Source organism: Equus caballus, chromosome 18 (genome assembly GCF_041296265.1).
Source record: "Equus caballus isolate H_3958 breed thoroughbred chromosome 18, TB-T2T, whole genome shotgun sequence".
In the NCBI taxonomy this organism is placed as follows: domain Eukaryota; kingdom Metazoa; phylum Chordata; class Mammalia; order Perissodactyla; family Equidae; genus Equus; species Equus caballus.
In genome coordinates, this window is record NC_091701.1 from 68,142,301 (window position 1) to 68,170,021 (window position 27,721).

A 27,721-nucleotide genomic window follows, 5' to 3' on the forward strand; every position below is an offset into this window, starting at 1 on the left:
TTAAAAATAGCCTAATGAAAATTGAGAAATGTTATTTCAGGTTAGAAAGAAACACCCCTGAGCAGTCCAGAAAATTATCTTCTAACAAAATAAGTGTAGGTTTACAATAAATTAGAATAAATAGCCTCATAGAATTAGAGAGGTTTTTTAAAGCACGTTGCATTCAATTTAGACAAAGGTGACATATTTGGGGAACGGTCCATGATGCCTAACTTTCTCTGTTAAAGCAGGACACACGGAAGCTACTCACAGACTCAGCTCCAGTGTAATTTCTTGCAATGACTTATTTAATTTCCGTCTGCTTTGGTAGCTTATACACATCATGAGGGCAGTATCCCCAACATCAGCAGTGCTCCTGGCAGAGCGCCTCTTCAATACATACTTGTTGAATGAATGAATGACTGAAAGTAAATTTACTCAGACAAGCTTCTCACAAATGACAAGAAATTTGAGGAAGACAGTAAATAAATCTTTGGGAATCCATCACTTCCACTAGAAAAGCAACTTATATACCCCCTCCTTTTCAAGCGGCAAAGAATAATCAAATATCTGTGAGATCTACACATGATTTTTTTACATTACCTTGGGCAATGACTCTCAATCACAGCAACATATGATGATCACCTGAGGAGCTCTAGAAAAAAATCCCAATTCAGACAGAATCTCTAGGCTGGGGTTGAGCCTGGCTAATTTTTAAATGCATCTCTGATGATTCTAATGAGCAGACAATGTTGGGAACACTGACCAAGGGGCACTCTTTCCCAAACCTGTCTGATCCTAAGAATCACCACGGTTGCTCAGCCACAATCAGCCCTGACTGGTCTCAGGTTTTTAATCTTTGCCAGTTTATAAGGTAAAAAGTGACTCTGTTTTGTTTTGACAGAGAAGCACTCGGTTCTAATTCTTAACGGCTGTCTGACTCCAAATTTCACCTTATATTGAGTTGCCATTGCTTCTAATTTCATGTTAACACAAAAGTAATTTATTGCAGGATTATTTTCCAGGCTATCTTGGGGCATTTCTTCTTGTCCTGAAATAATATTTCTACAACTGTCATTAGACTATACCTGCATTACTGTAAGTCCATTTTCACCTATCTAAAGTAATTGCAGCATGTGGTTAAGTGTCAGGATGAGCTTTTTGGATGCTAAGCGCTGTGAGAGTGCAGAGCAGGGAGAAATTGATGTGAATTTCAATGCCACGTGGAGAGGACTCGGGCTAGAAGTTGATGGATGGCGGGGGAAAGGGGAACTGCGTCCTGGCAGAGGGCACAGCAGGTCATGAGGAAAGGGTCATTCTAGGAACACGAAACACCCGCATCCTAAATCCACCATTGCCCATTTTCCATCTGGTGCTCCTGCCTCGGTGCATCTCTCCTTTGTACACTTTCTGAATCCTACCTCTCCTATCCGTATTCCCAAACTCCATCCTCCGTCTGATCAATTAGACTTGGAAGTGGGGAGCTAGAAGTCTCCATTTTTAACAAGTTCCCCAAGTGATTTTTCTAATGAAACACTAACTTAGGGGGATGAATCTGTCTACACTATTCAAGAGGAAGATAGATGAGACAGAATGTCCCCGAAAGAGAACCAAATGCAACAATCGAGTGCTTCTGTTGAAATAAATCAGACATACCATTTTTCATTTATCAAACTGGCGAAGATGAAAACACTTTGCCCCACTCAGTGCTGATGATGGAATGAGCTTTTACGCACTGCTGGTGGGAATGTGAATTGGTACGTTACTAAAGGGCAATTTGGCAATTCTTATCAAAAGGCTTAACATTTTTCATACCCTTTGACACAGTAATTCCACTTTTAGAAATTTTTCCTAAGGCTCTGGTCTCAACCTTGGCAATTTATCAGAATCACTTGTGAAACTTTTATGAACTACAGATTTCTGGGCCTCAGTTCCTGGATTCTGATTCTGTAGATTTGGGGCAAGGTCTAGGAATCTGAGATTTGAAAATACTGATGTAATTTGGGCTTATTTTTTTAAATTTCAAGCAATAAAAAAGTTAAAATTTGGTAAGAGCCCCCCACTCTACTTTCTCTCCTCACTCCCTGTGGGTGATCACACTGGACATATCGTTCTGTATTTTCTCACTCAGTAACATATTTATAATCATCCTTCCATTTCAGTATATTCAGATCTAATATTTTAATAGGTGTATGGCACACATGGAAATAATTCAATTTATTTAACCATTGTGGACATTTAAAGATGGACATTTGAGATTATTTTCACATTTTTGTTATTATAAATAAGAAAAGCAGTGAAGATTCTTGTATCAATATCTTCTCTTTACCTATGTGAGAATATCTGTAGGATAAATATCCAGGAATGGAATGGTTGAGTCATATTAAACTTTGATATTGACAAATTGCTTTCCAAGATGGTCTTACCAGATGTGGTAGACATACCTAACTGTCCACGAAAATTCCTGCTTCCTCTCTGATAGGCTGCAGTAAGTCCTTGGAAGTGGGAAGTGTCACCCCATCCAGAGATTACATTTCCTAGCATTCCTTGTATGGTACTGGAGCCAGGTAACTAGTTCTTGCTAATGGAATGAAGATAAAGTGTGCCATTCTAAGCTAACAACAATCTCAGATGTGGCTGTGACTTCATGCTCTTTCTCTTTCTCTATCTCCTGTCTGTCTGCAAAGACATCCACACCCCTTTGGAATAGCCCAGGCACACTATGGAAGGAACTTGGATCCCTGACTTGCAATGAAAAGGAAAGCCACTCACATATCTGCAGAATAACCAACATTAGACTGTTACGTGCATGATAAGTAAAATCCTATTGTCAGATTGTTTATTTAATACAGCAACTAGTGTTACCTTCATTAACATATCAGTTTACACTCATGTCAACAGTGAGTATCTGCATTAAAAAGAACAATTCCATGAGCCATTTTGATGCATGGAGTTAAGACCCACTGTCCTAACAGAATAATCATAAATATGAATGAACTTTAAATAATAGGTATGTGTGCTTCACTTATTTATGTTGGTGAAAAACTGGAAAAAGTAATAAACATCTAGTTAGCAGGTGAATTCAAATGATGATGAAAAAGAATATTTAATGGCATGGAATGCCATTCCATGGTTGGTTCATTATTTGATTGAATGTATTAAGCTTAGGAAGGAGGTTATAAAACAATAACAATTTTTAAAATAAGTTAAAAAATATATAGGAGTAACAATACGGGCAGGAAATATACTATAATGTTAACAGTGGTTATCAGTTAAAGATAAGATTACAGATAATTTTTTTCTTTTTACTTATCTATGTTTTCTAAACTTTCCTCACTAGGTATATATCACCTCTGTAATCAGAAATAAAATTCTTTAAAAATCAGTAGCTATGATATTAAACTACATTAGCAAAAAGATATAATCTACAGGAACTCAGAGATAAACCATCTACACGGCTCTGGATTCGTGTGGTTTGAGCCTCAATAACTTACAAAAGTTGGCTAACTCTGAGAGGAGACCTGAAACCACAGCGGTTTATATGCTTATTAAAAGGCCTTACTCAGAGCAGTTTACCAAGAAGTACACGTTTATTAATTGATTAGCAACGTTGGAGATTAGGACCTATATGTGGAGCTAAAAAGAGCTGTAGACACAGGAAATTAATAGTCCCCAAAATACAGTTTCTATCTTCTAATGCATGGAGAACTATTTTTTAAAAATGAGAACCAGATGTTCTTCCATTCACTGATAAGTTCTTTTGTTCACTGATAAGTGAATGATGGGAAAATGGGTTGAATTTACAGCAGAGTGACAAAAGATGGCATTTCCTGATGACCATGTTGGTAAGGCTTCGGAAAGCCTACGAAGTCTGCTCATGTTCCCTAGAGATTTTAAATAACAGGAAACAGACTGAGATGATTCAGCTGTGGTTTTAAAAACCAAAGGATGGGACACCCTGGGAGGCCCTTCTTTGCCCTTTGATTTCTTGCTCATATGAGAATGTAGGAGAGGATGATGAGTGGTGTTAGATACAATCATAACACTTAAAAATGATAATTATTGCACTTAAAAATGACAAACAAAAGTTAAATGTAAGGTTTTAAATTTCATTGTCCTTATAAAGATATACTGGAGTAAAAATTGGAGACTAAACACCCATTTCTAGAGGAATGGATAAATTATAGAACCTCCATAAGATATGAAAGACCTACATAAGAATGCTGTAAAACATTGCTGAGAGAAATTAAAGACTTAAATGGATGTTTCATGTGGTTAACAGAGGCTGGGGGATAGGAAAGGGGAGACGCTGGTCAAAGGGTACAAAGTTGCAGTCATATAGGATGAATAAGCCTAGAGATCTAAGGTGTAGCGTGATGGCTACAGTTAATAATACTGTATTGAATACTAGAAATTTGCTAAGAGAGTAGATTTCAGGTGGTCTTATCAGACACACAAAAAAATGATAATTGTGAGGAGATGATATGTTAATTAGCTTGACTAGTAATCATTTCATTATGCACATGTAGATCAAATCATTATTCTATACACTTTAAATATATACAATTTTTAAAAAATATATAAAATAGGTAAAATAAAACAACTAGATTGCATTTTTGTAGTCCATCTGGTAATCTCTGCTTTGGAGAATAAAAGAAAAGGTAATACTTTCAACTTATTTTATAAGGTTGGTTATAACATTGATATTAAAACCAGACAAGGACTGTAAAAGAAAAGGATATATTTTCAAGTAGATGCAAAATCCTATGTAAAATATTAGCAAATCATTCTACAGTACATAAAAATCAGTTTATCTCAGGAGTGTACCAATGGTTCAAGATAAGAAAATTTATACAACTTAAGTATGGATTAAAAGAGATAGGTATATAATTATCTTAATACATGCACACAAATCATTTGTTGAAATGCAATATTCATCAAGATTTCTAAAAATCTCTGTAAACCAGGATTATAAGGGAATTTCCTTAACACCATAAGCCAATAGCAAGCATTATCTTACTAAAACATTTCACCTGCTATGACTGCTTCACTTCAATATTGTAGTGCAATTCACAACTAATAAGAGAAGAAAAAGAAATAAGAAGCATAAACTTGGAAGAGAACAACCAAACCTCTCCTTATTTGCAGAAGATATGATTGTCTAGAGAAAATAAAAGAGAGTCTGCACAAAGTTAGAATCAATAAGAGAGTTCAGGAAGATTTGTATTCAAACATCAGTAGTATTCCCAGGGACTAGCAATAATCAAGTAGAAAATGTAATGGAAAAAAACGATACCACTTAAAATATCAATAAAATGTAAAAAAAATATACATATGGATAAATCTAAGGAAATATATGCTATAACTTTATGGGGAAGGCTTAAAAATAACACTGAAGAACATAGAAAAAGACCTGAATAAATGTAGTGACATACCATGTTCATTGATGGAAAGATTCATTATCATAAAGATATCATCTTCTCAAATTAATATGTAAATTTGATTCCGATAAAAATACCAACAGAAATTTTCATAAAATGTAAAATACTAATCTTAAAATTTATATGGAAGAAAAAAGGACCAAAAATAACCCAGAAAATGTTGAAGAACAAAATGGGAAGTTTGGCCCTATCGAATATCATGATTTATCATAAAGCTATAGCAATTAAGAGTGTGATATTGGCACAGGAGAATAGACAAACAGATCAATGAAACATGATAGCAAAATCTAAAAACAGACCAATACATATAGGAAAAATGGACACATTACAAATTAGTGGGGATACAATGGATTATTCAATAAATGGTGCTGGAATAATTGGTTATTTATGTAGAAAATAAAACAAAATTATATCCCTAATCTACACAAAGAAAACCTTGTTAAGCCATAAACATGATGAGTTGCTCAATTTGAAGAGTAATCAGAGAAATTCAATTTATAGCAGTAATGATCTATCTATTTTACAACTATAAGTAAGTAAAAATGAAAGTGCGGAAACAACGACAAGCATTGATAAGAAGGTTCTAAAACCAGAACTCTCATACACTGCTGACCAAAAAATTAGTTGATTAAACTGCTTTTGAGAGTCATGTGGTAATATCTACTAATGCAGACAAGGTTCATATGCCAGCTAGTCCCCTTCTAGGTGTACCCTACAACAGTGTTTTTAAAACTGCAGGTTATGACCCATTAACAGATGATGCAATCAATTCAGTGGGCGATGAAAAGAAGGAAAGAGGAAAGGTGGGGAGGGAAGAAAGGGGAAAAAATAACAGAATGTAACACAGGTTGGAAAGTGTAGTCAATGATACTGATTTTAAAAAAATGAATGTTTCATGTTGATGTATTGGAAGACTCAATATTATTAAGATGTCAATTTTTCCCAAAATGATCTATAGATTCAATGCAATTCCAATGAAAATCCCAGAAGGTTTATTTGTGGAAATTAACAAACTAGTATTAACATTTATATGAAAATTCAATAGATGGAGAAAAATCAAAACAATTTTGAAGAAGAACATGGTTTCTGGACTTTTACTGCCATATATCCGGACTTATTGTAAATGAAGAGTAATTAGCCGAAATGTGGTATTGGTGCAGGGAGAGACTAACAGACTAACATACCAGAGACCCACATGAATACAAGTCGCCTGATTCACGACAAAATGCCACTGCACTGCAATGAAGAAGGGATGCTCATTTAAATAAATCATTGGGGGTCAACTGGGAATCCATATGGAAAAAGTCTACCTTGACTTCTACTTCACGACAGACACAAAAATCAATTCTGTATGGATCATAGTCCTAAATGTGAAAAGTTAAAACAAAAAAGGTCTCTGAAGAAATCTAGAATTTTTTAATGATCTAGGGCAAGTAAAGATTTCTTAAACAGAACCTGAAGAGCAGTAACAATTAAAAAAGATTGAAAAATCGGACTTCATCAAAATTAAGAGCTTTTGTTTATCAAAAGATACTATTTAGAGGAGACTGACAAGGCAAGCCACAACGTGGGAGAAGGTATTTGTATAGTTGTATCTGACAAACGATTCATTCAGCATAGATAAAGAACCACAAATCAATAAAACAAAGACAAAACAATTTTAAAATGGGCAAAACAGCAATCACTTAAAAAAGAGGATATTGAAAGGGCCACCCAGCGTTCGATTCTCAATATAATTAATCATTAGGAGAATGCAAATTAAAATTACAACGAAATACCACTATACACACACTAAAATGACTAAAATGAAAAAAGACTGACAATAGCATGTGTTGATGAGGAAACAGAGCAACTGAACTCTCACGCACTTCTGTGGCAGTGTACCTTAGTACAGCCGCTGTGGAAAGCTGTGTGGCAGCATCTCCTAAACCCGAACATCTAAATGCCTATGACCCAACTCTACCTCAGGGAATATACTCAAAAGAAGTGAATGTGTATACCTAGTAAAAGATGCAAACAAGAAGATTTATAACAGTTACATGCGTAATGTGCAAAAACTCGAAATAGTCTAAGTTTCCATCCCCAGAAGAATGAACGAATAAGTTGTGGTATATTTATATAGTGGAATACTAACCTGTAATAAAAAAAAAACACTACAACTACAAATAACAAAATGGATAAACCTTATTACGCAGAGTGAAAAAAGTCTAACCCTAAAAAATAGTTCTGTAAAGTTTCATTCATATGAACTCCAAAATACCCAAAACAAATCTACAATGATAGAATAGTTATCTTCGTGAGGGGTGTTGACTGAGAGAAGCACGAGAGAGCTTTGTGGGTGCAACAAACATTCTGTATCTTGATCTGGTGGTAGTTACATGGATGTTCATTAAAAAATAATCCACTGAGCTATATAAGTAAGATTTGTGTGCTTTATTATATGTATATTATGTATCAAAAAGTTTTTTAAAACGTGATGCACTTTGTTCTAAGTGCATTGTAGAAAAATGTGACACAATATGTGACCCCAATCCACATCTTTTTCGGTTTGACTATATGACCTCCTCATGAAAGGAGAGTAGGCAGAGCAGAGGGATGAGGAGGCCCTCCTATGCGATCTCTAGGTGGCCGTAACAGTCACTTGCTCATGGCACTGTGTTTTACTGTGTGAGGAACTTCAAAATCTTTTGTACTCTGGGAATCCAAAGAGTCAGAGCTCTTGACTTAGCTCCTGGGGAGTTGGTGTTGGCTCAGAAAGACCACCTCTCCCTTCCCAGGTGAAGGCTATTCTAGGACATTTGTCTTTGGCTTTCTTTCACTTCAGTCCTTGATCCTCTCCAGAGTTAGCACATTTTCTCTTGGCTTCCAGATGCTTAGTCTCCTTCCTTCCCCTGAAAAAGAGCTTTCCCAGCGCTTCCTGCTTCTGGTCCCATCCAACCTGACCTTCTCACACATGAGCCATACACTCTAAAAACACTTCTTCCCAAAGCCAATTGCCTCCATCCTTAGAAACTGCTGATTTCACAAGAAAATCTTATGATCTAAATTGTGCTTATGGATGCTAAGTGGCATTTGCGATAATGACATGACATTTGTTCCATCTAGTTAGGGATATTCATTGCAATAAAGCAGTAGTCACATTTTCAATGTCAGCTCAACTCTTCATTTATTAAACAAGACACCGAGCTCCTGCTATGTGCTAGGCTCTGCGTTAAGCACTGGGGATGCAAAGATGAATGTGCCCAGGGAGCTCACAGTCTTGTGGAAGAGACAGGTAACTTTCCATTAACTTTCTACTGCACTCCACTTAGAATTTATCAAACTCTTCTTGTTATCGCACTTCCTTCCCTAAACCTAATCTTCATTATGCATCAATATCCACGTAATAACCCAAACTAAAACCCTCAGTCGTCTATTTCTCTCATACACTTCATTTCTATGCACTCGTTACGTGTCAGTTCTTATACCAAATTATTTCACAACTCCAGCAGTTTTTCATCCCCACTGTCACTGCCTAGCTCACATCTTACTTCCTTTTCCTTGAACTATTGCCATAACGACCAAACAGGTCTCCGTGCCTCCATTTTCACCTGCCATGCTATCCTCCACACTGTTGCCATGAAGTCTCTATTTCTATCTCTACCTCTTCCTCTGGGAAGACTTTATATTGCTCAGCAAAAGAATCTAAAGGAGAAGATATGGTGAGCTGATGGTGTGCTAAGCTACAGAGAACCATGAGATTAATTTTTTCCAAAATAAATCCTTACAGAGATGACATAAGTCCTGAAAAACTGGTACGTATGAAAGGCAGCTAGATTTTTCTTTAAAATTTTGATATGCTGCTGCTTGTTTTGTCATTCCCATATCTTTCTACTGAAGCAGAGATCACAGATTAAATGACAGAAAATAGGGTTCTTGACTCCATAGAGACACAGAAGGGTCTTCTCAGTTTTGGGGCACCAACGTGGTTCTTGGCTGCCTGGACCACTTTAGCATCTCATTGTGCACTTAGGAGCCCAGTCAGCAGCTAGGAGTGGGATTGCCATGTTCTTGACCAAAGTAGCCAATCAAAGGATTATGGTAACAGAGTGCTGAAGATCAACCATGTAAGTGTTCTTGGTTCTGGATCCTCATTTTTGGAAGGAAGTAGTCAGGAAAGATAGGTGTCAACTGAGCATCCTTTGTCCCTTCAGGTCATCTCTGGAGAAAGCAGTATAATGAAATCCTGAAGTGTTCCTGGTGACCTGGTGAGAAAATCAGCTTCTTCCCCAAATTTTGAACTTCTCATTGACAAATTACAATGAATGCCTTTAAAATGATTTGGACCAATTAAAGGAATCATTCAATGCCTACAAACTAAATTTAGTTATCTACCAAGTTTAGAAATCTGCTTGATCATTACTCTCCCACACCGCAACTTTAAAACTAAACATAAATTGGTTTCTAATTGACTTGGATTATATTGACATACTTGTTCACAAATAGATTTATTTATTTTTGCTCTTATTTTTACACTTCTATTAAACTTACTTTTATAAAAATGTCTCAAGCAGCAAATGTTAAGGTAACAAGTCTTACAAACTATCTTGGTTTTGATTATGGATCTCTTTGGAAAGTTTCCAGATCACAGTGGATTTAGAGCCATGTAGCCAGCTTTCCTATGGGTCTTCATCTCCATGTGATAAGGACAACTAAAATAGGAAACTATTTTGCTAAAAAACTGTTGGCAGAATGACACAGTTCTCCTACTTTTAAAGTGAATCTCTGCCCAATTTTTTCTTCACAACCATCATGCCACTCCCAGCAAATGAAACCAATGGACAGTAAAAGTCAATATTTGCCTCTGAACATCTTCATATCCTCTTTCTCAACTGGCATCTGTGTCTCCCCATCCACCTTCCCAATGGCGAGATTAGTCATGACACTAGACGCTGCAGAAATCTAACCTTTTTCTTGGCCATGGCTGCTCTCTCCAGGGTTGGCAGCACCTCTGAAAGCTTCTGTTGTGGTCTGTCAGATCAGTAGATTCACAGGCCTCATCAATCTGTTGCAGTTTCCATGACAGCTCCCGGACAGATTGTGTGGGCTTCGTATTTTCCAAAACCAAGAGCTGACTTCACTTTTCATTCATATGAATAGTTTAATTTCTTTCCATTGGTACATTATAGCTAGTTTTTTGTGTTAGGGAAGATGAAAATTATCCAATCTCTGGGTCAGTTCTCTAAATTCAGATGATTTGAGGAGAAGGAGAATAGGCGTTGGAAAGAGGAAAGAAATCTTTCAGTCTTAGGAGAATTCTCCAACATTCCTTTGCCTACAGCAGACAAGGAGTTGCTCTTCCTAGACAGAAAATTTTCTCTGGGTATGTTTTCAATAAAAACATATATTCATGTCACACTCTGGCTTAAAAACCTTTGGTGGCTCCCCATTGCCAAAGTCCAAACTGCATAGCATGGCATTCAAGGTCTTCACACAACCCTCTCTTACTGCTTGAAATGCTGGGCTTGTTTGTGGGACAGGCATTCTCTTGTCATGTTCATGCTCTTGTTTTTCCCTCTGTGCATGATTCCTTTTCCCCCCTTCTCCTCTACAGAGCTTGTGAATCATCCTTTTAGAACCAGCTCAAATGTTCTCAACTCCGTCAATTAGGATTGCAGATACCTTGACCATGGTGTTACCACACCACAACATAAATATTTATTTGCACTTCTGTCTGCATTCTAGATTGCAAACTCTTTGAACGTCAGAATTTTATCTATGTCCTTTTCACCCTGTATTTTCAGCAATCGATAGCCTGATGTTACAAATATACCTGATGAAACCAATATTAAATCAACAAATCTCTATGGGGTAGGTACCCAGTATTACCCCAATGCAAATTATATGAGCTCTACTTTAAGACATCCAAGCTACCATTTGGAATAAAAACTAGTGTACTATACACAAAGTAATTATTGCGTAAGGAAGCTTCAGATTCTGGCATAAACTTCAAAGAGAATCAGAATTCAGGGAAAGGACAACATTATAGACTCGAGTCATAAACTATTAGAGAAGACTTAATAAGGAGGGAGAGCAATCCAGGCAGGCTTGGACTAAGATAAAGGCTGAAGGAATATGCACAAAATGATTCATGAATGAAATTTTAGGCGAGTGGGGTCTGGAGTTGCTCACATTGGATTTCCAGTTAGTGTGATGTGCGCAGACAAGGAATTGCGATGCACACCATCCGCCTTCTGTTAGCCACCCCAAATTATGCAGCAAACAAAATCCTGACAACTAATTCACATTTCATCTTAAACGGCGCGACATGCAGGTCTTTAAGCTTAAGAAACGTGAGCATTGTGATATTGGCACCAGACAGTTATCTCAGAGGGAAACAGATTTGGGGTGTGTGTGCTGGGGACTTGGGGAGGTAACCGTGGAGTGAATGACAAACTGGCTGCCACCCATGTGCAGCAAAAGGACCTGAAAGATTGAACCCTCCATTCAGCTCTTTCAGAGTTAACACAAAGTGGCTACCCCAGGTTCTTTCAAGTCATAGGTTGAGTCACCTCTTCGCTTCTCTGTGTGTGTGGTGTACAAGGGGAAGGAAGAGGAGTGAACTGAGAAAGTAGCATGAATTAGAGGATAAGATCTGGCAGATTCAGAGCAGCTTAGTAGCTAAAGCAACTCTTTTTCTCCCTTGGTATTGCAAAAATGTGTTTCTAATCTTCCCTCTTGTCATGTTAAAAATGTCACTTCACCTGATACTCAGAACCAATAGGATTTTTGCAGACTGGGCAAGAAGGAACCCCATCTTTGCTCAACTTTCGAGGAGCTTGCAGCTCTGACACGTATTTTTGTTCAGGAAAACCCAAATGACCTTTGAGAAAGAGGCGGTAGTGGTGCAAAGAACAGAACACGTGAGGTGTGGGTTACACTTGCATGCGCCCCTCAGCCACCAAGTTTAAAACTCTAATAGAGTCTTTACCTGGTCAGTGAAAAATGCTCCGTAGGTGGTAGGATTACTAACCACAGAGTTAAAAACGCTAAACACGGTCTTTCTAATTGATGGAAATTATTTTTCTGTTATCAGACAAGATTGCTGATGTCTGCTACCTGTTACTTCCCTAACACGAGTTTTTTTGAGGAATAGCCAGTTTCTTATGTATTCTATATCTTATGTACTCTGTATTCACTTGTTGTGGCAGTACTTTTGAAATTTTATCATGCATGCTTAACCTCTGTATCTACTTTCCTTTAGTAGTTCCTTCCATGAGGCTATCTTTGTGGTAAACTTTCACCTTTGTTCAATAGTTTAGCTGGGTAGAGATATTTTTTTTCAGTTTTGTGAAGAAATTATTCTACTCCTCTCTCTTATTACTATTTTAAATTTGGATCTCAGTTTATCTCCCATTTCTGTGTAAGTAATACAGTTGGCCTCCATATCCATGGGTTTCATTGTACTATGCCATTTTATACACTAGACTTGAGCATTCATGGATTTTGGTATCTGTGGGGGTTCCTGGAACCAATCCCCTAAGGATACCAAGGGACGATTGTATATCTGTTCTCTCTTGCTACTTTTAGGACCTTTTCTTTCTTTCTGGTGTCCTGCAGTTTCTTTTTATTTATCATGTTGAAGACCTGTATTTCTGGAATCTAAGAACATATGACGACCATTGTGTCAGCTCCAACTTACAGTTCTGTTTTATAGTTAAATATTTTTCTTGACTATATAAAATTTCCCTTAATTCGTGATAAGCTTATCTATGCATTTAAAAGTCTATTATATTTCATCTAGCATTTCTATGTATTTCAGTGGGACAATTTTTAAGTTTATCTAGCTAAAAATAGAAGTCAAAAGTAGAATTACAGACTATTTAGATATGAACAATGAGAGCACTACATATTAATGTACATAAAAAGTAACTCTCAATAATGCATAGATCTAAATTCATTTGTAAGACAAGAAGAAAGGCAGAAAATACTTAAAATGTTGACTTATGTCATTAGATGTTAGAAGTTAGAAAAAGAACCAAAAGTTAAAGGAATACACCACCAGATTGCATGATATATGACCATAACAAGTGTGGGCAAGGATATGGACCCAGAACCCTTACTCTGCTGGAGAGTAAAAAACAATTTTGGTATTATCTAGTAAAATTAAAGATGTACATACGCCACGATTCAGCAATTCCACTCTTAGTTATATATCCTAACGAAGTCCATGTGCATGTGCACAAGGAGCACATGCAGAAATGTTCAGACCAATATTGCTTGAAATAGCAAAGAAATACTGGAAATAACCCAAGTATCCATCAACAGTAAAACGTATCAACTGTGATACAGTCACACAATGGAATACTATGTAGGAATGAAAATGAACAAACTACTGCTGCGCACATCAAATGGATGAATCTCAGGAACCATGTGAAGTGAAGAAAACAAGCTGTGAAGAATAAATAAAGTGTGATCCATTTATGTCAGGTCTGGTAACTTGCAAACCTAGATACTATATTGTCTAGGGATGCCAGTATCTGCGGTAAAACTGTAAGAAAAAGGAAGAGACTGATAAATGCAAAGTTTAGATTAGTGGTTACTCTGGGTGGGGACAGAGCAGAGTGGAGTTAGAGAGGGGGCACAGGAGGCTGGGTATAAAACATCAGCAGCAGCCTGCACTCCAGCCTTCCTTCTGCATATATATGTATACATGTGTGGAATGACATTCATCAAATATTAATATGTTTATATGTAGGCAGTAGATTTTGGATTATTTCATTTTTCTTTGCATTTTTTCTGTAGTGCTTCAATTTTTCATTGTGAACATGCACCATTTTAATTTTCTTAAAGTTATTTTATCTGAGGGAGAAAGAAAGGAAGGTTGTTATAGACTGAATGTTTGTGTCTCTCCAAATTCATATGTTGAAATCTGAACCCCTAATGTGATGATATTAGGAGGTGGAGTCTCTGGGAGGTGATTAGGTCATAAGGGCAGAGCCTTCATCAATGGGATTAGTGTCCTTATAAAAGAGACCCTAGAGAGCTCCCTCCCCCTTCCACAATGTGATGTTGCAGTGAAAAGAGAGTCATCTAGGATCCAGGAAGCTGAATCAGACACCAAATCTGCCAGCACCTTGATCCTGGACTTCCCAGCCTCCAGAACTCTGAGAAATAGATGTCTGTTACTTAAAATCCACCCAATCACATTGCATTTTTGTTACAGCAGCCCAAACAGACGAAGACACAGAGAGGAAGGTGAATGAGGAAAAGAGATTTGCAACAGAAAGTTCAAGAACAAAGATCCAGCAAGCAAGCTCCTATTGGGTTGAAAACTCATGCCCACACAAAAATCTGCACGCGAATGTTAATATCAGCATTATTTATAATTGGCAAAAATGAACAAACAAACTGTAGCACATCCATACAAGGGAATATCATTCAGTGATAAAGAGAAATGAGCTATTAAGCTACAAAAAGACTTGGAGGAAACTTAAAAGCACATTACTGAGTGAAAAAAGCCAATGTGAAAAGCCTACACACTGTATGATTCCAACTATATGACATTCTGGAAAAGGCAAAACTACAGAAACAGTAAAGAGACTGGTGGTTGCCAGCAGTTTGGAGGAGAGAGAGGGACAGATGAACTGGTAGGGCAGAGGAGATTTTCAGGGCAGTGAAACTGAAATGGTGGATACGTGATATTACACATCTTTCAAAACCCATAGAATTGTACAGTACAAAGAGTAAATTCTAGTGTAATCTTGGGTTTTAAGTTAATAATAATGTATCACAATAGGTTCACCAATCATCACAAATGTACCACACCAATGCAAGATGTTAATAATAGGGGAAACTGGGAGAGGCAAGTGGAGAGGGAGTATATGGGAACTTTCTGCACTTTCTGCTCAATTTTTCTGTGAGCCTAGAACTGCTCTAAAAAATAGATTCTATTGGTTTAAAAAAAAAATCCAAGAACAGGGCAAAGTACTCTTGAAATATCTGGGGCAGATTTTTTTTTTTTAAGCAAATCCTAACATAGCCCTTACCACGTGCTTTACAATTTGTCAATGCTCCTAACATCCCTATGGGGTAGGTACCAGTGTGATTCTGCTCACACTGCTGAGGAGACTGAAGCCAGAGAGTGTAAATATCCTTCCCTGGGCCACACAGCAAGTAAGTCACAGAGCCAGGTTCAACCTGATGCAGTCCTTTCTTCTGGTCTTGACCTGAGGCTGCCTCCCCTTGAAGGGCTTAAGGCCAGCTGGACATCAGCATTCACGCTTCCCACCTTGGGGCTTGCTGGTAGTCCTGGTCAGTGGTTTTGTTTAATTTGTCTTTTATAACAAGTAGTTATAAATAGCAAATTAGAATATTGAAACTGGAAACCTCAGTTGCTCTGTAAAGAACTGAAATAAATCTACCTTATATCTGCTTAGTTCCTCTGGTACTTTATTATTTGCTTTTTTTTTTTTTTTTTTTTTTTGCTATAGTAGTTAAAATGGATTGTATTTAAAGTCCCAGAGGATGAAAATGTTGAAACTAAATAAGCATAGTATCAATAGTTTTTTGACAGCAGGTCATTTCTTTTTTCTTCTTCTTCTTGGGGAAGGGGCATCTTGTTTTACCATAAAAACTTGTCTTAAGCCTCAATAAATTTAAGAAGATTAAAACCATATCAAGCATCTTTTCCAACCATAATGCTATGAAGCTAGAAATTAACTACAAGGAAAAAGATGGGAAACTGACAAATAGGTGGAGACTAAACATCATACTACTGAACAATCAATGGATTACTGAATAAATTAAAGGAGAAATCAAAAAATATGTGGAGACAAATGAAAATGAAAATATACCATATCAACTCATATGGGATGCTGCAAAGGCAGTCCTAAGAGGGAAATTCATAGCACTACAGGCCCACCTTAATAAACAAGAAAAATTTCAAATAACCAATCTTAAACTACACTTAACAGAACTGGAAAAAGAACAAACAAAGCCCAAAGTCATCAGAAGGAGGGAAATAATAAAAATTAGAGCAGAAATAAATGAAATTGAAACAAACAAACAAACAAAAAACAATAGAAAGGATCAATGAAACTAAGAGCTGGTTCTTTGAGAAGATAAACAAAATTGACAAATCCTTAGCCAGACTCACTGAAAAGAGAGAAGTCTCAAAGAAATAAAATTAGAAACGAAGGAGGAGAAATTACAATGTATACCACGGAAACACAAAAGATTATAAGAGAATACTATGAAAAGCTATATGCCAACAAACTGGACAATCCAGAAGAAATGGATAAATTCTTAAGAGTCATTCAACCTCCTAAAATTGAATCAAGAAGAAACAGAGAATCCGAATAGACCAATCACAAGTAAAGAGGTTGAAACAGTAATTAAAAACCTCTCAAAAAATAAAAGTCCAGGACCAGTTGGCTTCTCTGGAGAATTCTACCAAACATTCAAAGAAAATTTAATACCTATCCTTCTCAAACTATTCCAAAAATATTGAAGAAGATGGAACATTTCCTAACACATCTTACGAGGCCAACATCACCCTGATCCCAAAGCCAGATAAGGACAACACAAAGAAGGAAAATTAGAGGCCAATATCGCTGATGAACATAGACGCAAAAATCCTCAACAAAATTAGGCAAACTGAGAACAATACTATACTAAAAGGACCATATATATACCATGATCACGTGGGATTTATACCAGGGACTCACAGATGGTTCAACATCTGCAAATCAATCAATGTGATACACCACATTAACAAAACGAGGAATAAAAACCACATCTCAATAGGCACAGAGAAAGCATTTGACAAGATCCAACATCCATTTATGATAAAAACTTTGATAAAAACTTTCAATAAAATGGGTATAGAAGGAAAGTACCTCAACATAATAAAGGCCTTATATGACAAATCCACAGCCAACATGGTATTCAACAGGGAAAAACTGAAAGCCATTCCTCTGAGAACAGGAACAAGACAAGGGTGCCCACTCTCACCACTTGTATTCAATACAGTACTGGAGGTTTTGGTCAGAGCAGTTAGGCAAGAAAAAGAAATAAAAGGAATCCAAACTGGCAATGAAGAAGTGAAACTCTTGCTATTTGCAGACAACATGACTTTATATATAGAAAACCCTAAAGAATCCATCAGAAAACTATTAGAAATAATCAGCAACTACGGCAAAGTTGCAGGGTACAAAATCAACTTACAAAAATCAGTTGTATTTTTATACTCTAACAACGAACTAACAGAAGGAGAACTCAAGAACACAATCTCATTTACAATTGCAACAAAAAGAATAAATAAAATATCTAGGAATAAATTTAACCAAGGAGGTGGAAGACCTATACAATGAGAACTATAAGATGTTATTGAAAGAAATCGATGATGACATAAAGAAATGGAAAGATATTCCATGCACATGGCTTAGAAGAATAAACATAGTTAAAATGTCCATACTACCCAAAGCAATCTACAGATTCAATGCAACCCCAATCAGAATACCAATGACATTCTTCATGGAAATAGAATAAAGAATCCTAAAATTCATATGGGGCAACGAAAGACTCCAAATAGCTAAAGCAATCCTGAGAAAAAAGAACAAAGCTGGAGGCATCACAATCCCTGACTTCAAAATATACTAGAAAGCCACAGTAATAAAAACAGCATGGTACTGGTACAAAGTCAGACACACAGATCAACGGAACAGAATTAAAAGCCCAGAAATAAAACCACACATCTATGGACAGCTGATCTCTGACAAAGGAGTTAAGAACATACAACGGAGAAAGGAAAGTCTCTTCAGTAAATGGTGTTGGGAAAACTGGACAACCACTTGCAAAAAAATGAAAGTAGAGCATTATCTTTCACCATACACAAAAATCAGCTTATAATGTATTAAAAACTTGAAGATAAGACGTGAAACCATAAAACTCCTAAAAGAAAATATAGGCAGTACACTCTTTGACATTGATCTTAGAAGGATCTTTCTAATACCGCGTCTACTCGGGCAAGGGAAACAAAAGAAAAAATAAATAAATGGGACTTCATCAGACTAAATACCTACTGCAAGACAAAGGAAACCAGGAACAAAACAAAAAGACAACCCACCAACTGGGAGAAAATATTTGCAAATCATATATCTGACAAGAGGTTAATCTCCAAAATATATAAAGAACTCACACAAATCAACAACAACAAAAAAACAATCAAAAAATGGGCAGAGGAGGGGGCCGACCTGGTGGGGCAGCGGTTGGGTGCTCATGTTCCACTTCTTAGCAGCCCCGGGTTTACCGGTTTGGATCCCAGGTGTGGACATGGCACCATTTGGCAAGCCATGCTTTGGTAGGCGTCCCACGTATAGCATAGAGGAAGATGGGCACCGATGTTAGCTCAGGGCCAGGCTTCCTCAGCAAAAAAGGGAGGATTGGCAGTAGTTAGCTCAGAGCTAATCTTCCTCAAAAAAAATGGGCAGAGGATATGAATAGACGTTTTTCCAAGGAAGATATATAGAAGGGCAACAGACACATGAAAAGATGTTCAACATCACTAGTCATCCGGGAAATGCAAATCAAAACTACAATGAGCTATCACCTACACCTGTTAGAATGGCTATAATCACCAAGACAAAAAATCACTAATGTTGGAGAGGATGTGGAGAGAAGGGAACCCTCATAGACCACTGGTGCAGCCACTATGGAAAACAGTATGGAGACTTCTCAAAAAGTTAAAAATAGAAATACCATATGACCAAGCTATCCCATTACTGGATATTTATCAAGAATTCAAAGAGACTTATGCACCCTTATGTTCATTGCGGCATTATTCACAATAGCCAAGATGTGGAAGCAACCCAAGTGCCCATTGGCTGATGAATGGATAAAGAAGATGTTGTATATATATATACTATGGAATACTACTCAGCCATAAAAAGAAAAAATCGTCCTATTTGCAACAAGATGGATGGATCTTGAGGGTATGATGTTAAGCGAAATAAGCCAGACAGAAAGTGACAAACACTTCATGATTTCACTCATGTGGAAGATAAACAAACACATAGACAAAGAGAACAGATTAGTGGTTACTAGAGGGGAAGGGGCTTGGGGAGTGGGCATAAGGGGTAAAGGGGCGCTTATGTATGGTGACGGACTAATAAAAATGTACAACTGAAATTTCACAATGTTATAAACTATTACGGCCTCAGTAAAAAGAAGTAAAAACAAAACCATGGGAATATGATAGATTAAAAAGAAACATAAAATGCAGGTTTGTTTAGATGTAAAACCATAGTTGACGATGTTCTTTATTGCTATTTTCTATTGTGTTATGAATTAATACAAATATCCAATGAGCATAGTTTATAAAATGAAGAAAAGAGCAAGTGTTTTTGTCCATTCAAAATATCTTAACCAACCAGTTTCTTGAGTTCCTCATTTGTAGAAGACCCACACTGGGTACCGGAGGCAGGAGGGGGCTTGCAAAAGGAGGTCAGGCTTTTCCCTTCAGGGAGCCTCAGGCCTGCTCGGACACGTCCAACCCAGAGGAGATGCTGGTTATCTCGTAACCAGTGCTCCGCGAAGGATGAGAACAAGGCTAGAGCATATGCGAAGGTTTCCTTGCTGCACTGGGACCTCCACAGGTCCTCCAGGGATGGGTGGGAACTCGACTGAAGGAAGAGGGACCACGGAGCATTCCTGGCCATAAGACAGTCACGGATAAAGGCTCAGAGTCATTCAAGAGTGAGCTTGGTGTGTTTGGGAACAAGGACTAGATCTGTTTTTCTGGGACAGGGATGTTGAGCTTGGAGCAGTTTGTTGGGAAAGACCTAGAGAGGCAAGATGCTGGAGGGCCAGTGACATAAGCAGAAGAGTGACTGTGTGTTTGAGCTGAAATGTCACTGGGAGTTACTGCGGGTTCTTGAGCTCCCTCACAATCTTATCCCCACCGGGAAAAAAGATGGGCTGAACGTTTACCCTCGTTTATACTGAGAAGATCCCCCTATTTTCTCTGCCAACAACAAGCACCATTTATTGAAAGTCTATTTTTTGCCAGAATAAAAACTCTTCCTTACAATCCAAAAAGGTAAATAATAATCATTCTCATTTACACGAAAAGATATGGGAATTCAGAGAGATTAAGGGACTTGCCCAAGGCCACATTATTGAGAGTCAGAATTTCTAAAGACCATGCCATCATTCATTTTACCCATCTGTGTCCTTCTAGCAAAGTGACCTGGAGAACTTTTTCTGTAGGATCTTTAGGTTAGGGGTCAGTAAACTTTCCTGTAAAGGGCCAGATAAGCATGCTTCATACACACACACAATACACACACACACATTTTTATTTTAGACTTTGGGGGCCATACACTCTCTGTCACAGCTACTCAACTGTGCCATCACAATGCAAAAGCAGCCACATTCAGTACATAAACGAATGAGCATGGCTATGTTCCACCAAAATACAGACATTTGAATTTCACATAATTTTCACGTCACAAACTTTTCAAATGTATTTTACTTTTATTCTTTTTCAACCATTAAAAATGTAAAAACCATTCTTAGTCATGGGCCATACAAAAAAAGGCAGTGACCACCTTGGACTTGTGGGTAGCAGTATGCCAACCCCTGTTTGAGGTTTATTGATTAGGGCACTAAGCTAATGAAGCCAAGGTTAAATGTCTTATCTCCGTAAGAGACAGTTTGCTTTATGCTGTGAAAAATCCTGTTTTGTTGGCAACAAGCTATTTTCCTACCCTGGCCAAGTGTCTTGCAAATTCGTAGGGTATTACAAGGGCAAAGATGGCTCAGTGCAATCTAAACAACAACAGGAAAAAAATTAATATATATGTTCCTCTCACACATAGTTAGTAATTTCAAGGGCATTTCTATTATAGTCTAGGTAAAATATTCTAAAAATGTATGCATTGTAAGGCTGGGATTCTAAGAATGCCTCACTGACAAATGGCATATGCACTTTTCAGGTTATCTAATATGCTGTATAGGCACCCAGTGAATATGACAGCAGTCCATCTTCAGAGTTTGTGATGCTAGCACCTCTGGGCTTAGCTCCATATTAGCCTGCCCTTAATTCTTTAGATCCCTGTTTCACTCCCTTCATTCACTTATCCCTGTAATCAACGAATATTACACATCTGCCATGTGTGCAGCCTTGTGTGGGCACTGGGAATTCAAAGCTGAGTACCAAAGTCCTTGCCTCAAGTAACCCACATTTTGGGGGAGAAGAAAAACACATAGAAACGACGCTAATGCAGAATGTACTAAATGCCATGGTACAGATGTGTCGCAGGAGTTGTGCTAACACAGAGAGATGGGCTTTGCCTGGGTGAACCTTTGGAATAGGGCACCAGAGTGCAGCAAAGAACGCTTTGGAAAGAGGTGAGATTGGAACCCAATCCGGAAGGATGCAAACAACCATGATGCTTCCGTCTAAGAATGAGAAGAGTACTAACTCTAAATCCTTAGGTAAGAGCCAAAGGCAAGGAAGGACTGGGGATAGCCATGAAACTCTTATCTTTCAAATCTCCATCCCAGCGCTGTCAGATTTGATCATAACTAGTAAACAGTCACAAGCAAATCACACTTATACTCCCACTTGCAGTGTATTTTAGATTCAAAATTTCATGAAAAACAAACATCGGATAATGAAATAAAATTGAGCACAAAATGTAAAATGGTAAGAGAATTCAGATTTTTCCCTCTTAAATCCGCTTTGAAAATAAGATAAGGGTACATATTTGATCTTTTTCTTTCTTTCTTTTTTTTTTTTTTTTTACTGAATTTAAGACTCATAAATCCAAATATTTTGAAAGAGTAGAACGCATTCTCACCTGAAGGACTTTCCTAATTCTTTTTAGATTGTGTATCAAGAGCAGGTTTTTCTCTTTGGAAACTCGACCTAACTGTTCATCCAGTTGTATTAATAAGTTTTGAAGAAGAATTGTTGCCATGGTTTCATTGTTAGCAGCCGCCTCCCTAAAAAACAAAAGTGTCATTACACAGCAGGAAACAATTTAGTAGAATGTCTACTTTTTTTTACCATACTAATTTTAAAGTCATAAATCTATTCCACAGTGATAAGCATTTCAAGGTTTTTAAAAATTAAATTGTACACCTGAAAGTATGCTCAACATCACTAATCATTAGGAAAACGCAAATCAAAACATGGGCTACCACTTCACACCTGTTAGGATGGCTATTAGCAAAAACACTGATAACAAGTGTTGGTGAGGATGTGGAGAAACTGGGACCCTTGTGCATTGCTGGTGGGAGTGGAAAATGGTACAGCCACTGTGGTAATCTGGATTTCCTCAAAATATAATCAGAAATACATACAGCACTTCCACTTCTGGGTAGATACTCAAAAGATTGAAAGCAAGGACTTGAACAGATATTTGCACACCAACATCCATATCAGCTTTATTCACAATAGCTAAAAGGTGGGAACAACTCAAATGTTTACTGATGAATGAATAAACAAAATGTGGTACGTACATACAAAAGAATATTATTTGACCTTAAAAAGGAAGGAAATTCTGATACACACTACATGAACAAACCTTCGAAAAGATATGTTAAGTGAAGTGTCAGCCACAAAATGACAAATATTGCCTGATATATGAAGTACCCAGAGTAGTCAAATTCATAGAGACAGAAAATAGAATGCTGGTTGCCAGGGGCTGGGGAGAAAGAATGACGGGTTAGTGTTTAATGAGTATAGAGTTCTAGTTTGAGAAGATGAAAAAGTTCTGGAGATGGATGATGGTGAAGGTTCCACAACAATGTAACTATACTTAATGCCACTAAACTGTACGCCTACAGATGGTTAAAATGATAAATTTTAGGTGCCAGCCCAGTGGCGTAGTGGTTAAGTCGCATGCTCTGCTTTGGTGGCCAGGGGTTCACTGGTTCAGATCCCAGGTGTGGACCTATGCACTGCTTATCAAGCCATGCTGTGGCAGTGTCCCACATATATAACAGAGGAAGATGGGCACAGATTTTAGCTCAGGGCCAATCTTCCTCAGCAAAAGAGGAGGATTGGCAATGGGTGTTAGCTCAGGGCTAATATTCCTCAGAAAAAAGGATAAATTTTATGTCACATATATTTTATCACAATAAAAAAGTTAGATGATTGTTTAAAGCAAAAAAAATTTTTTTAATTGTACAAAGAGAATAGAGCTCTGTTTGTATGTTTGTAAAACATACTGAGAAAAAATATTTATTTACAGAGTCTGTCATAGAGAATTGATATAAACAATAGATTGACTTATTCACTTTTTAATATTTAGAAAACAGAAAAAACCAAAGCACTAAAACCATCAAGTTTTCATCTACAAGGGATGAAACCAGAAAGGACCACAATTCTTCTCCTTTGAGGAAGCTTTCCAAATCCTTGAAGAAGATTCTTTACCGGAAAAGAATGCATCTATGAAGTCAAAAGTGGCCCACTGAATAAATTCATGTGGACAGAGCATAAAGCATTTGTTCATTAACCTCTAGGAAAAACGCAGTCTTGTTTAATCTTACCAGTCTTGATTTTCAATCCACTGGGCCAATAGATGTCGAATTTCCATAGGAAAGTTGTCATCGTAGAATTGATCTACTTGCTCCAAAAATTTGATTTCTAACTGTTGGACCTGATTCCACTGAGACATGCTATAAAAGAAGAAGTAAAATTAGAGTTCAAAAATAACGTTAATTAATAACTGGGATATATGTTTTCCTTTTTTTTCTCAGATTTCAAACAGGCAATGTTGTCCATTAGTTAACTAACTGGAGAAAAATTTCTCTACTAATAGTCACCCAATTAAAGGAAACAGAAAAGAGAAAAATGCTTTCAATCCAAAGATAAAGCAATTCTTCTCCGCTTCTTCCTAAGTCATCCCTAGTGAAGGAAGCAGGATTCTTTCTCTGCGCCTAAACCACTCCTCCTTTGCTCTCACAGGAACTCCTGTTTCCTCTTCTCCAGAAAGTTTTCACTCCCCCTCAACCCCCTTCACCCCACCCCCACCCGTCTACACGAAGTTGTGTTCTCAAGGCTCCTTTCCTATGCCCTGCTCCCTCTACACTAGACTTTGAGCAACTTGAAGGCAAATAACACACTCAACCATACCTCCTAAGACCCTTGAAAGACTTTATTTGTGAGGAACACCCAATAAAAGCTTCTTTTATATGGACCTGCCCAATGCTTTTTTCTTTATTTCAGATTTGTCTCGTCTGTCTAGTCTGATTTGGTCTTAGGTTTATGAGGAGTTTCCTGTATGTTCTTCGTGGGCTCTACTTCTTTAGTTCAGAATATCTCTGAACCAATAAACATTTCTAGTTCCCTCTGTGAAGACCCACTATGGCTGGGCAAAGATTTTAAGGTCTACTTTGAACTAGTCTCTGATGTGTATCTGGCGGTGGTTAAACCCTCAGTTACTTAAGGAGGAAGAAACCACACTTGATACACATTTGGCAGCCTGTCATAAAACAAAACTGCGTGTTTCCCCCACAGAACCCCACTCTGGCCAATTTAGAAGCTTTAGACATATTTCCTAATTCAGGGAAATTAATATGACGTCTCCTCAAGGTTACAGTATTTTACTTTTCCCAAAGTCAAATGCTTGATTGTTTTGTCAGCAATTCTAGCTCAAAGAAAAACTTTTACAGGATTAATCCCCATAGTATTTCAATCTCCCTCAGAAGTCAGTAAAGATTTCCTATCGCTTACAGAACATCATGATAACGAAGTTTGTGTATTTCATCCGCATACTCCTCAGGTTTCAAATGGACTATTTTGGGGTAACTTTTCCCTCATCCGAATGTATAGAAGAAGATTATTGCCAATGTTTTGCTAAAAAAAAGCAACTGGGAAAAGAAAGACTGTTTCATTTTCCTATCATTTTACAGTCATGAAGACCTTTACACATACCGTCCTAGGCATGTTGTGAGTCCTTGGTATGTGAGTGTGAAGTGAAGAATGAGTGGCCCTCCTGAGGTTTTGTGAATAGGGCAGGTGGATAGTATTACCTAACTCTAAAAACGAAAAAAAATCTGAGGAACAAATAGGCGAAATGACTCCTGCCCAAGATGTGAAGCCTAAGGCTCGACCTGAGGCCTCCTGACGCCAGATGCAGTTGTCTTTCCAGATGCTGGGTGTATATATATTCCACACAAAACTGGCACATTTGTTCCCATGCTGCTATTGGCATTGTCTTACTATATCCTATCAATTTATTCTTGTTAATGACCAGAGAGAACATGAGCCAAAAATAGCTTTACAATTACAATTGCTACTATGTGTTGTTAAATCCTTGCTACCATTTGGATGCAAACCTGTTTGCTAACTAAGAGTCAGCTGGACTGCACCCATCTGAAAGTTAGATAGATGACTACAAGGAGAGGAGTCCATCTTCCAGAGAGCTGAACTCAAGTCTGAAAAAGGGAACGAGACGGTATATAGTCCTAGGATATTCCTCTCTGTTGCAGCCTCTAGAAATGTCTTTAGACATCCACCAGTACGCTTTTTTGCTTTTCACTCTCTAGCGGTTAATTCTCCCATCCCAAGAAAACTACAGAACACTTTTTTTGAAAACGGAGCGCCTGACTGACTATTCTCTTTGAATGCCTGGCCCTAGAAGATCTATATAAAAGGGCGTTTTGTCCCACTGTCTGGGAGCTAACGGTGCCGCGCTGGATCTGTGACTCGTGGAGCTTGTATAGGAAATGGCCTGCCCTAAACCATCATTCGCTCTCATCAAAGCCACAATCACCGGCTGCCCTCGCTGCGGGCTTTTTTCTGAAACCCAGGCGTGCAATCTAACGTCAGACATCATAGCTCAGGGAAGCTAAGAAAGTGAAGAGGGGCTCACTTTCAGCACTTCGCGAGGACACACCTCCGCAGCAGCCACAAGCGTCCCACCCACCGTTCAGATTCCCCGGGCAGAGCGCGAGTCTCCGCCGAGAGACCTGCGCCAGAGCGCATCTTGAATCATGGAGTCCGACGCTTCTTTTTGAAATTGCCCATCCTCAAACAGGTTAAAAAGAAGGAACTGTCAAAACACCGAGAGAAGAGCACAGCCTCAACAGCATCCTGCATAAGCATTTCCTGGCCGGTGCTCTGCCGGAGAAGCAACACGAAGTTGTGGTCTGCCTACTTACCCGGTTCTCTCAGCCCAGGGCCCAGGCGGCGCTCAAGTCCAAAGGCAGAATCGCCCTTCACAGTCCCCAGGACAATGCCGCTGACGCCATCGTCAGTAGGGGATTTGCATTTCTCCTCCCACTTGAGGCTTTCCTGTGCGTCAGTGTCAGAGTCTCTGGGACTTTACTTGGGTCGGTTCCCACCCACTCTCTATTCTAGAAATGCTAAAGAGCAGAAACAGTCAGGCTGAAGCCCCTTTGCAGGGCTCCCTCTCCTCTCGTCCCCACCAGCCAACTGCAGGTGGCCCAAGGAGGTCGGGAGGAGGTGGGCGGGTGGGGGCTGCACGCGTTCGTTTTCTGCAGGGGTTTCCCCAGAGGTTCTGAGAGGCCCCTGCACACTTACTTGCCTGCAGCTAAATTCCCGGCTTCCTCCTTCAGACTCCACTCACCACGGCGAGCCAGCCCCTGGAATGGAAGGGGTGGGTAGCCAGGATAAAAACACCCAACTCATAGACCCCACTGCGGTCCGATTCCAGCAGGGTCTGCTCAAAGGGAGGAAGCCAACTTCAGCCAAAGGTTCAGGCTAGGTCCTGGGCGGGCCACTGAAGCCTGTCCTTACTGGCCCAGCATCCTCCTTCCCTCCCCAGTAGCCCTGTACCTGGTTGCTAAGGTATGCTCCTCTCCTTTTGTGACATGGGCCTGTTCTAGAATCCCCAAGCGGGAGGGAGCCTTGGTCTCATGTGGTTCTGACTCCTCTTTCCTATTTGAAGGGACTGAGGCCCAGAGCGACTCAGTGAGGAGCTGAGGAGCCTGGATAAGAGTCCTGGTTTCTCAGCTCCCTCCTTAGTGGTCTTTTCATTTTATCTCCTCACAGCTAGATGTTAACCCCCTGGTACACAGTAGGAGCTCCGTAAATATTCAAGAAAATAAAGTCAAAAATAAAGGGAGTTCGACAGAAAGAGGTAGACAGAATGACTCAATCTGCGTATGCACATGCCTAGAGCAATAAACCACGACGAAAGCCTGCTTCCCCACTGTCCTGACCAGCCACCACAGAGCTGCCCCTCGGCACACTCCTCCTCTCGCAGGTGGCATTATTATCCTGGGCTTGCATTTACCACCCTCTGCCTCCCTCGCAAAAAATAAGTCAATCAACCCCCAAGTCA

The 27,721-nt window shown here is 38.6% G+C and overlaps 1 protein-coding gene across 3 annotated transcripts in view; it reads right to left on the bottom strand.

Moving 5' to 3' along the window:
- Positions 1-27,237, bottom strand: part of STAT4 (signal transducer and activator of transcription 4) — a 97,488-nt gene extending 70,251 nt beyond the window's left edge. The window contains exons 1-4 of one of the 3 annotated variants that reach the window (XM_070241444.1): positions 27,214-27,237; positions 26,959-27,020; positions 23,961-24,089; positions 22,265-22,409 (exon numbers count right to left, since the gene is read on the bottom strand). In XM_070241444.1, coding sequence (XP_070097545.1) covers positions 22,265-22,409; positions 23,961-24,088 — 273 coding nt within the window. In that variant the 5' untranslated portion in view covers position 24,089; positions 26,959-27,020; positions 27,214-27,237. The other 2 variants (XM_023622234.2, XM_005601648.4) reach the window with 2 other exon arrangements.
- Between the last annotated feature and the right edge of the window lie 484 nt (positions 27,238-27,721).